At 34.5% G+C, this 12,934-nt stretch overlaps 1 protein-coding gene across 1 annotated transcript; it reads right to left on the bottom strand.

Moving 5' to 3' along the window:
* Nucleotides 1-411: 411 nt before the first annotated feature.
* On the bottom strand, nucleotides 412-6,660 carry LOC141250452 (uncharacterized). Its single transcript, XM_073669976.1, has 4 exons — nucleotides 5,983-6,660; nucleotides 2,649-2,897; nucleotides 1,111-1,233; nucleotides 412-597 (listed from the first exon to the last, which is right to left on the bottom strand). Exons 1-4 carry the CDS (start codon nucleotides 6,658-6,660, stop codon nucleotides 412-414), a joined length of 1,236 nt encoding a protein of 411 aa, XP_073526077.1.
* Between the last annotated feature and the right edge of the window lie 6,274 nt (nucleotides 6,661-12,934).

Here is a 12,934-nt window from a genome sequence, read left to right as displayed (position 1 = left end):
ATACCATTTCCACAGCAACAAAACACTCTTCAAAAACTCTCTAACCCCTAACTAATCATGCCTAATTAGTGGAAAATCAAACAAATATACAACATGTACAAATTAAATCCTGTAAGGGCCACCCACTACAAGGAAAAAAAAAACTACTTTTCATTTTTCTTCTTCTTTTTCCCACCTTTATCACTCTCAAACTTCTTCTTTGAAAGACTTAATTGGTGTTATATAAAAAAAATAAAACAGAATCCTCACAATCATGGAAAGTCTCCTTTTTTTGCTAGCTTTTTGCCCTCTTTACGCCTTTACACCTTTTCCTCTACTGGAGGGAGTATGTAAATTCTTTTGATACCACCAAAATTTTCATTTTTCTTTGAAGAAATCAATCTTCTATTCAAGAAAAATAAGGGAAAATCCCTAATCCTTCCCATGGCTTAGTCTGTATATTATTTCAATATCTTCTGCAATTTTCATGGCATCCATTGAAGCACCTAACAAGCCACGTTTGGTGAACCCTACTGCATACAAACCGGGATCACCTTTCCACCCGTTTGGAAACGGTTTCTTCGGTAAACCATCTTCATTCGAGAACATCTCACTTCCCTAAAAAATCATGTAAGCAACACATAGAGTAAGAATAAAGTTCTCCTAATTCAATGAAAAAACAAATTATTCATAATGCAAAGATCAAATCTAATCAAGTAGAAAAATATATTAATTTATAATCAATATATCTATATTTTTTTAGTTTTTTAAATATGTAGAATCCGTTAGATTTCGACTTCTACTCCTCATTTATATCTATAATTCTATACTCATAGCTTTTATATACTCATATTTTAATACACATAGTTTATATTTAAATATAATATCAAACGGATTCTTATATGAAACTGTCATGCACATATAGGAATAAGTTGGACAATTTTACCGAACTCTAGAAAAAGTGCAAGAGAACTCCATGTCTATCTTCCTTTCATATATACCCTCTTTAAAAACTTTTGTTTTGTTTTCTTACATATAGTTTATTCATACGAATCAAGAAGTAGAAAAAGAAGGGTGGGGATTGCATATATATGTTGCAAAGTGAAGTATGATAAAATTTAATTAAATCACCTTTAACCAAGAAGGAACATTGCTCTTGTAACCGGTTGCTAAAATAATGGCATCAAAATTCTCCGTTTTGCCGTCGATGAATTCCACCGCATGATTTTTTAATCTTTTGATTGCTGGATATACCTGTTTTGCACCAATTTTATGAGTATACTATTCCAAAAATCAATAATATATGCCACGTTATACAAATTTAAGCTTTATATGTGTTGTAGGGCTCTCTTGATAATAATATATAAAATATGAATATAAATATGAGTTATATAAACTATATAAATAAATTTTAAAATATATAAAGATATGTAATATTATTTTAGTATATACAAAATAATATTACTTGATATTAATATATAAGTTATATTAATTACATGTAAATATGAATATCTTATGTTTATACATGATATTTAGATAGGGAAAAAACTCTTAGGGTTTGTACAAGAACTCGCACAATTTAACAATATGTTGTGAGTGGTGGTGGTCACGTGCAAATGTAATGAACGCACTTAAATTGTTCGATCATGATCAGATATCCTCTCTCTCATTTTTTCTTCTTCAAGTAATTGCAATGATTACACTATAGTTTATGTTTATATGTCCCACGTACCATTCAATCAGACAGTTACTACATAAGCCAATGTTCTCATAGCACCATGTTTGATTCCCTCTGATTTATGTTTAAGTATGCTTTTTATACTTGTGGATTTTATTCGGTTCAAATTATGCTCTCTAGTTAATTGGTAGGATGAATTCTGTATTATTATATCATTTCTTCCAATATAGTATATTTTAAGAACATGTGATTTTTTAATTTGGTAGATTAAAACCTAAAATGGAAGGAATATTAAAAAATAGAATAACAAACCAACCAATTATACTAAAAAATTATTCATTTAGGATCTTAACCTATAAACTTAGGAAATCAGTTATAAAAATTGATATTATATTTATAAAATAACTAGTTCTCTAATATAATTTAAAAAACATTATGAACTTTCTCAAATATCGTTATTTTTCATCAACTATTAAAGTCTGATTCAAAAACTATCGAATGCTATTTGTAAGTCTTAAAATTTCAATCCACATATCCATCTTTGAATTATTTTAGATATTTGCATGATAATTAAGGAATCCAATAATTATCTTATATTTTTTTTTTCTAAAATTTATAACTTGCTTCATTTTTAACCAATCAACAATCATAATTTGCATATATATAAAGTGTAAAAGAATACGATTCTCAATAACATATCTCATAATTCACTACTTAACTATATAAAATGATAATTTTTTTAAATAAAAAAGGAATATTAAAATGATAGTTTTTAATGAATGGAGAAAGTATGTTATAATTAAATGAATTGACCAACCAAATAGAAACCTTAAATTCCTATAGAAGATGTGAGAAACAAGAAAGAAACATAGGATTTTTTTCCCTTTAAAAAAGTGATGTGAAGTGAACACAATGATTAGAACAAGGAAAAAATGATTAGACACAGAGAAAGAATATGAAATATAAGAAGTGAGAAGAAATATTTACGCACCTTGATGTCTCCTCTTTTGATCTTGTCAAGCGTTCCAACATCCAACACAGGTGTTTTTCCGGACAAGTTCTTTAGCTGAAGTGGGCCCGTTTGAGGCCGAGCCAAGCCCAACTGGGTTGTATCGCCCAACAGAACCCGAGCAAACACCAACAGTAGTTTGTCGACTAAGGTTATCGGCAACCACTTTAACAACCACATCGACAAACCGAAAGTCGACCTACCAAACATCTCCCTCGGAAGTACATGCACCTTGAACCCAAAAAACAGAGATGAAATTACCGACAAGAAGACTACCTAAGCCATGTATGTATAAAGCCCGAGCCCGAGCCCGAGCCCGAGCCCAATATAGTTTCCAAGACTACCTAGCTGTGTATTCAATTTATATATATTAGATTTGTTTTCCTCATAAACTCGACGTAAGGTATATACTTGTCATAACGTTGCTACTAGAAGCAGACGTAGTAATTCTTTTGTGTGTACGATGATGGATTAGGGTCGAGTGAAAGTAGATTTTACAGTGTGAAAAATGAAAAAAATATTAATGAATATAGAGCAATGTGAACAAAATGATATAGTGATAATATTTACAATAACAATTCAATTTTTTCTTTCTTAACATTAATCCATATTTATAAACTAATATTTCAGATTCATTACTTTTATAGTGATGTGGCACATCTTTATATTCCACAATATAAAATATGTTTTACAAAAAAACTCCTTCCTTATACAATGACACTTAAAATCTACTACAAGATTTTATCATCCTTAGATTGAAGACATGACTTCCCGTTTTGTCAAGGGCACTTTTTCCTTTGTTTCCTATAACTTTAAAGATAAAAGATGTAAAGAGGAAATGATGAATATAGGAAGTGGCTGGGTAATCACATAAGTAAAATTAGATCCTATTAATTATTAGTTTCATACTGGTAAAGAGTTCGGTATGATACCCCCAAAGTTTTTATGCGCATGCTTGAGAATCCCAGGAAAGTGAAAGATCAGACAGAATAGCATGAACAGAGCTTGGTACTTGAACACACTACTGTAAAAAAGGAGTGGGCACAAAACAAATATTTTATTTTAAGAAGGGCGCAAGTATAATTACTGGGTCCAGCCGGCCATCTCTGCAAGAATTTATGATAATATAAATTTACTCTATCTCATCGCATAAACTACTTTCTCTTCTTTTATGTGTGGTTCTCTATACTAAAAAAGAGGAGCACAGACCCACGACAATAATATATATGTTCACAAATAATCCATTATGATATTTCTGTCAATCGACTTGGATTTAGCCCATTAGTCTGATGATTAGAATCTATATAATTATCAAGGAAAGAGCACAAACATAAAACTACCAATGTTTTAACATTAGAATTTTTTAATGGATACAACAAAATTGCTAAATATAAATAATGAAGTTAATTCTTTGTTGTTATATGAAATTTTCTATTGTATTTCCGAAGATGGAAGGGAGTTTATTGTTTTAATTTTTTATTACTTTATTATGTGTTCGTGGATATATTTTTAGAAACCGATTAACATTGTACTCTTTCTAATTCAATTCAATGGTTGTTTTAGAAACCCCCCACATATATTAAGAAAGAGTTAAAAATAAAATCATTAATAAAACTAATAGATTTTATGTTCATTTACTTTAATTTAGAAATAGATCTATATATGCATTTTTATATGTAGAAACCAATAATCTAGTATCTAGTTAATTGGATTGGAAACAAAAAAAATGTAGTAAAAAATAGTATAAAAATAAAAATATTAAATGACATAGTATATGAATCATTTAAGATTTTTCTATTATGTATTCATGGAAAATAATAAATTTATTAAAAGGAGAAATTAATCATACTTTTTATTATGAAAGATTTATTAATCAACTACTAGGATTCAGTAGAAATGACGTTTTTTCTTCATTTTTTATTAGAAGAACCGATCATATGAATGTCCAGTCATTTACCTAATTTGACTAATCCAACAAATTAAGATTTTACTTTCACCCATTTCTGATTCTTTAATATACGCATGTGTCACTAACTTGAGTAGGCGCGCAGTGCCACAAACACCACAAAAAGAAACAATTAATAAAAGACATTAAAGCCACAAACCAGAACCCAACTACTTTTTTCCAATTAAAAAACTCCTAATCAAAGCTAGACAAAAATGCTCATAAATGACAATCTTGATCTTCCATTCTGCTTCATCAGGAGAGAGGGAGAAAGTAAGAAAGAGAAAAAGCTTGCAAAGATTAGTCTTAATCACATTCTCTAATCATTCCCTAAATCACAAATCCACCCAAAATCACTTAATAAACAAAGATATCCCCCAAAATACCAAGTGCATCCTTTTGTAATCCTCTCAATTACAAACTCAAACCCCTTTCCCAAATCATATTAATATCATTTTCAAACCGACCCATTAGCTAACAAAACAAAATTTGATAGCATACTAGAGAATTATGTAAAGATTGTTAAGTCTAAACTCTAAACTTAAAACTAGGGTTGTAAAGTTTCTTCTCTCAAAAGCGTATGCTAGCCTAGATTAGGGTCCAGTTATGACAAACCTTGTACCTTAATCTTCATCAGCTATATACATCCACATAACAAACAGAATTCTATCTATTACAAAAAAAAAAAAAAACAGAATTCTATCAAGCCTCTTTGCGACACGCATAAAATTGAAGTTATTAGATTAGTTTTTGCTATAAAACTTGTTGATTAATTATAAACTGAAACTTCAAATAAAAAAAGTAAAATTATTAAGAAATTGTAATTAATATATATTTTATACAGTTACCATGAATTATGAGTAAAAATATATAAATAAATTTATCAAGATATCTTAAATATTTTTAATATCAGGGATATCACATTAATAAATTAAAATATACTAAACTAATTTGAGCTTATTAAACTAGCTTATACTCCCTCCTTCCAATTTAACAATCAGTTCAGAAAAAATCTAATATATTAAGAAAAAATTAATCGATAATTTAATGTCCTTAAAATATACAAAATCGTAGAAATAAACACATAATAATTTTTAAGATACTTCAATAATAAATGGAGAATGAAAGAGGGAGGAGATTATTAAAATGTTATAATTGATAGATTTAATTCCATATCTCTTACTGAATTTCTAAAATGACTAACTAATTTGAATCTTTATAAAACTCCTATAATGAAATCTATTAACATTTTGAAAAAAATCACAGGAGAAAAAATCCAATTAAGTGACTACAACCTTACCACTGGATCGAGTATAGATTCATGGACAATAAAACCAGTTAAAGTTAGACAGAAAGTTAATTAATACTTACCGCATCTCTAACGACAATAGAAGGCAAAGCTTGATGATGACAAAGATCCAAGCAAACCTCCATACCCGAATTTCCACAACCAACAACCAACACCTTCTTCTCCCTAAACCTCGCCCCATTTTTATACCCACTAGTATGAACCACTTCCCCACCAAACTCACCGGAGCCTTCAATCTCTGGTGCCACAACCTCCGCATTCTCCCCCGTCGCCGCCACAACCCACCTCGTCAAATAAACCGCCGCCGCCGTTTTCACCCTCCAAAACCCTTTCTCTGCATCATACTCAGCACTAACTACCGCCTCATCAAACGCCGGTCGGATCTTGAACCGTTCAGCGTACTCCTCTAAATACTCCACAAACTGTTGCTTTGATGGGTACGTCGGAAACTGCGCTGGAAACTCCATTAATGGAAGCTCACAGAATTGTTTGGGGAGATGGAGACGCAGACGGTCGTAGGTTTTTAACTGCCATAGTGAGGCTATACAGTTGGCTCGTTCGAGGACTAAACTTGGTACGCCGCGGGCCCGTAAACAGGCCGCTACTGCTAGGCCTGACGGGCCCGCGCCGACTATTATTGGGCCCGATATCACAACCGTCTTCAACGTGGATTCGCGGTATAGTGGGTCGTGTAAGAGCTTACCCTCTATTTCCCTAAGGTATGGTTTATTATCCTCCATATCTGGATTGTACTGTATTGTAATGAAGATGAATGAAGAGTAAGGGGGAGTTGATTTTAATGTTTCGTTTAGGGATTAGTGAAGTGGGTTGGAATAAGAGCCATAAACACAAGTAAGTGTTGTGAGTTTGGAGAAGGTGTTAACTATGATGGAAATTATGTGTATTGATGGTATTTGAATGGGTTTGAAATTGGGACAAGGCAGCATTCAAAGAGGAAGGAGGAGGTGGAGGAAGTTGAGAGTGAGAGGAGTGAGCATGATGGATTAAATAATGTGTGATAAAATTTATATTCTGTTTAATGTTTGTCTTGTTTTAATTTTTCATATTTATTGATATAAGTTTTTACTTGAAATTAATTGTTCATTATATTATATATAATTATTAACAAACAAAGTTGGAAGAAAGTCGAGAGATAAGTTGAGCTCCTAACTTGTTTTTAATTATTTATATTTTTAATTATAAGTTAGTAAAAATATAAAACTTTAATATTTAATATTATTGAAGTATTTATTACGAAGAGTTAAATAAGACTTTATATTATGAAAGAAATTGGCAAGTTTTTACTTCTAAATACTATTAAAATAAAACGGGAACAAACAATATGAAATATAGGAAGTAGGTGATAGTAAAGTATATGGGTTATCCGGGACGAAGACGACGCGGACGATGTGATGACTTGGAGGGCCTCTCCCGATGGCAACTACTCGGTGGCGTCTGCTTACCGGCTCATTCAAGATCAAGGTACGGAGTGCAATATTGATAAATTTATATATACTTGTTTGTGGAAAGAGGATGTGCAGGAATGTGCGAAAACATTTGGGTGGTTAGCGACTCGTGGCGCGGTGTTGACCAATAACGAGAGACATCGTCGTCATTTAGCCACATCGGCGGATTGCTCGCGCTGCACGGGTTCTCCGGAAGACCTTATTCATGTTCTTAGAGATTGCCCGGTTGCATCTTCAGTTTGGGCGTCCCTCAGAGCGGGTCTCGTGGGGTCAAATTTCTTTCAGTTCGATTTCGCAGTCTGGATGAGGGAGAATTTGACGGCCTCGACGAGGGGACACACCCAATGGACGGAGACTTTCATCACCATGATTTGGAACCTGTGGAAATGGAGGAATCGCTGGATCTTCCATGGAGAGGAAGGGCCTCCCCAGAAGGAGGATTTCATTAGAGCGGAAGTTGAGGATTATGGGAGGTTTCTGGCCTCTAGGTGAACGGATCCGAGCAGGGATAGAGTGGAAATCCCGGTGGCTTGGGCGCTTCCTTCTACGGGTTGGGTCACCCTCAACACTGATGGGGCGGTTAGAGACAACCGGGAAGCGGCCGGCGGTGTGATCTGGGATCACGGAGGTAAGTGGCTTGAGGGTTTTGTTCACCACATTGGTTCCTGCACGGTCCCTATGGACGAGCTCTGGGGTATTGTTTCGGGCATCTCCTTGTCTTGGAACAAGGGGTACATGAGGGTTTGCTTAGAGACCGACTCGCTTTTGGCGGTCTCTCTTCTAAGTAAACCCGTGGAGAGTACTCACCCACTTTCTAGCCTCGTCGCCAGGGCGAAAGGCTTCATCCGTAGGGACTGGCTCTGCCAGTGTCGTCATGTTTACCGAGAGGTCAATGAGGTGGCAGACTCTTTGACTTCTCTTGCTTTTGATTTTCCTTTAGGACTTTCCGTGCTTCTTGGTCCTCCAGAGCCTGTTCTGGATGTATTGTTAGAAGACACCAGGGGACGGGCTACACCCCATTTTATCTTGTTGTAGCCCATTTATTTCTGTTTTTAACACGTATGGAGGCTCCGCTCCTCTTTTTTTACCAAAAAAGTAAAGTATATGGGTTCGGATCCATCAGACAAGACCAGCAAATCTGATATGAAGATTATAAAGACGACATGTCTAATACAAGATATTGATTTTCTAAGAGTTTTTTAGGCTGGTTCGTTTTGATATTGTGATAGAATTTAAAGACTCTAATTTTCATGTATTGGCAAGATTCGCGTTTTTTTTAATGCGGGAAGTCCTTATTTTGCATATTAGTTGCATGTTGATTATTAAGATTTAAATCAATATTTCTATTTCATAATAAAAAATGTCATTCCCATGTTTTAGAAAATTAAGAATTATATTTTTATTGTTTTTTAAAATACCACTTTACTGAAAATACATGTACTTATATGTTCAGGATCATATGAGTGCAAGTCACTTCGTGCGTATATGCGTACATGAACCTTTTTGTGTAATTTAAAATACCTTTTTGTGTAATAGATATGTGGTTCAGAAATAAGACATGTAGGTTCATAAAATTACAAATAAAGGTTCATGTACGCACGTACGCACGAAATGACTTGTACACACCAGAACCTCCCTCTATACTCATATGTTACACAAACCTTGTTATATATTGATGGGGTGCGAGCCTGCGAGGTAGTTATGCACTTATGCTTAAGTTAGTGAGTAAGTGGGATATTATACTTTTTTGTTTGTTTTTGTATGTTGGGGTGGGATAAATATAAGATAATTCTTTTTGATGTATCTTGTATTTATTTTCTAATGAATTGTTATTTTTGTTAGTACTGGGTAATGTAGAATCGAGGAAAGCTACTTTGTCAGAATCGAGGAAAGTTGCTTTACCAGGACCGTCGGTAATATCATTGCCACAAATCCCGGAAATGTGAATGTCAAAACCCTCGGTAGGTCTTATCTTCCAATTGGTCTTCAATAATCAACTTTTGATAATTTGTTACAAAACATAACACATATATCTTTTTTAACCATATTTTGACAAAATAAAATTGTGTTTTACTAGCCTATAACATTATCGAGATTAATACCCATTTGATTTTATTGTCTATAATAAGCCTCTAACCATGTTTCGATTCATTTGGATGTTTTATAACTTATTACAAGTCTATTTAACAATCATTTGACAAAATATTATTTGATTTACTACTTAAAGCAAAACCGGGATGAATATCGAGGTGGGTTTCTTACAGATAAACGTGTTTTATTATATTTGGATGTTAGTATATAACATGTTCTGCGTCTGTTTAACAACAATTCGATGAAAATTAGGTGATTTAGAACTCAGGTTGGTGAAAAGAAGCAACAGAGCTCACACTGAATAACAAAGACCACAGTTGAAATAAAGCAACTACATATAAAACTAAAACAAGCAATCCACACTCGAGACCAACAACGCCTACACTTAATAACATCAAGGACCACAATGAAAAGCAAACCCCCCATAAAGACAACACTTAATAGAAAATACGATAAAGTCCCGCACTTCAAAACGGGTAACAAACATGAAACGTTCAACCCCTGAAATTGGCATGATGTTGAGCTATTAGCTGAGCCGTGGTGGGTGCCATGGGACAATCTCTGAATTCCTCAAATTCAGTGGGACAAGTTGTCCACCATTCAACATCATGAATAGGATGAGGACGAGGATGAATCCTTACAAATCTTGACCATTCATCATACATTTGTTTAAGCATGCTGAACCTTAACATCAAAACCCATGTTGATTGTCTTACTCTTGTTGTCTCGTTCCACTGCTCAGCTATACTATCCCAGTTTAGATCGGTGCATCCCGGATTTCCCGAGATGTACTCCAGAATATGACTGGCCAAAACATCATCATGCTCAGGACTAAAGTCATATGTTGCTTCATTTTCCTGTTGCATGCATTGATTTATTAATATTGTAGTTTATGAAGGTTGTCATAAATCATCATATAACAAAAGTTTACCACTATTGCAGGAATGCCAAAAAAAATTTCGGCCACGAATGATGTCGTCCATGTTGCAATTGGACGCTTCCAGCTGCCATCCCGGTTAGGCATATAATAATGGTGGAAATCCATGCTTAAGGATGGCAGCGGGGCGGGGAGAGCACTCGCCATCCTCATCCCCATCCCCATCCTCATCCTTGTTTCCGAAATCATCGCTCATCCCTGTTCGGGTATCAAAATCGATCTTCATCCCCGGAGATGGGGACGGGGACAGGGATCCCCATCCCCGTTTATCATACATATATGTTAAATTTTGATATATATAAATTCCATTGAGGTTTAATCTATGTATACTAAAAATTTTAAACATACTATCTTAGATGAAAATAATTTTACCACTAAAATAACATAAGAATCCAATATATACTTATATAAATTTCAAAAAAGTGTTATTTCTTGGGAATCCCCACGAGTATCTCTATCGGGTGTAATTTCAAAAAAGTGTAATTTCCAACAAAGATCCCCATTCTCGTCCCCATCCCATTAAATGTTCATAACCAAAGATAAAATGTGATCTATGAATGTAAATGAGGAAGGAAGTGAAAGTTGAACCTGTTATTGGAAGTTTATATTGATACAGAGGTTATCCAAGAAGATATGAAAATAATTTAGAGTGAAGGATGAGTATGTGTTGGGATGGGTTTGCTCTTACACAAGCCACTATATTTATAGTGTAAGTTGGAGGGAGAGAAGGGTTAATCTAGAAATAGGGATCACATCTAAATGTGAACCTCCCTTTCATGATGAAAGGAGACAATGTCCCAAGTCATAAAATGCAAAGACTAAAAGACTGAATTCCAATGTCACATCTACAATACATTAGGAGTCACATGCATTTTCCAACCAAAGACCAAGTTGATGAGAGTTTGTACATTAGGCCCAAGTGAGCCCATTTACCGAATTTAGTTGTGTTGTCCCATTGTAACATCTTGGGTATAGCCCAACATAACATTTCAGATGCAATTTTTTTACTAAAACACCAGAAAGAAGTCGAGAAAGTGAAGTAGCATGTCCAACCATATACCAAGTTGATGGGAGTTTGCACATTAGGCCCAATGGTGGGTACTTAGCTTAGTGATGAGATTTAGTCTAAACAACATACCAAATCATGCATCAATTAAGCTAAAAAAGTGTTGTGTGATATATAACAAAACATTATTAATATCGAGAAAGTAACAAAACCCACACTTAAAAACCAGAAAGCAAAAAGGCCACTTGAGAAATACAGGGTCAAACAACTTCTAGGTGATAATAAATATGGTGACATCATCCAAAGCATAAACATATACATTAGTATAGCTATACAAAATAACTTAAAACAACTTCATGATCATCCATACTCGAGCTGGTTATAGAAAGGGCGGAACTCATCAATCGACTTCACCACAGCATCATGCATCTCACTTGCCCGCTGATACGGTGGTTTGTTGATTTAATCTAGAATGTGTAACTAGCTAGCTCAAACGTTCCACTTGTTTTGATGATAACAAAGCTAAGTATTTGATGTCCATTGTGTGTTCTAAGCTAATGATAGGAGCTTATTATATGGTGTTAACTAGCGACTATTAGCTTAGGAATAGTGGTGTTTAGGTGCTTAACGAGTGGTATTCCCGGAATCTAGGTTGGAGTTTACTTATGGATTAGCGGGATGCTCATAAGCGGTATTTTGTGGTTTTATCATGGAGATCCTGGTTGTACTCACTTTTAGTGCATTCGGGATGGATCTAGAGGATGTGTACCATGCCTACACCGAAGGAGAAGCCGAGTGGCCTCGACGCTTGTAGAAGACGAAGACCATCTCAGGAGAAGCTGTCACGACCGAGATGGAGTCATCACGACCGAGAGTCAGCCTCAGTTGAAGCTGTCACGACCAAGACGATCCATCACGATCGAGACTTAGCTTCAGTTGACCTATCACGATCGAGACTACCTATCACGACCGACACCGGCCACGTACCTGAGAACTGGGGCACTATCAGGATCGAGACAGCCCTGTCACGATCGTGACAACGGAAGCGGACGGCCCATATTGAAGATTTTATCCGAGATTCTAATTAGTTTTTCCACATCTTTTTAGTTATTTTGATTTATTTTATTTCCCTTTTATTAGATACTATATAAGCCTTTAGAAATTAGGTTAGATTAATTTTGGATCATTCATAATTCATCATACATTCATTTAGAGAATTCAGCAGCAGCCTCCAAGAAAGCTTCCACCTTTATCATATTTTCTGGTTTGTTTTCCATCATTCATCCATATTCTTCAATGCTTTCTAAGGCTATGTCTAGCTAAACTCTCTATATTTCACTCTTAAGGCTGAAGCCATTGTTTTAGGATTTGTTTGTGAGAATTCTTATGTTTTTATTCTAAAGTTAATTTTAGGATTGTTTTATGATCTCTTGTGCTTTATTGACTATTGATTGATCTTGATTTTATCTAGGTAGCAAGCTAGGTTGATTAATTATCCATCATATTGCTAGGCT

Source organism: Phyllobates terribilis, unplaced genomic scaffold (assembly GCF_046119375.1).
Source record: "Phyllobates terribilis strain yellow unplaced genomic scaffold, ASM4611937v1 Scaffold_5726__1_contigs__length_49579, whole genome shotgun sequence".
Lineage (NCBI taxonomy): Eukaryota > Metazoa > Chordata > Amphibia > Anura > Dendrobatidae > Phyllobates > Phyllobates terribilis.
Note: the sequence above shows the minus strand (reverse complement) of the source record. Positions and strands in the feature narration are given on the sequence as shown.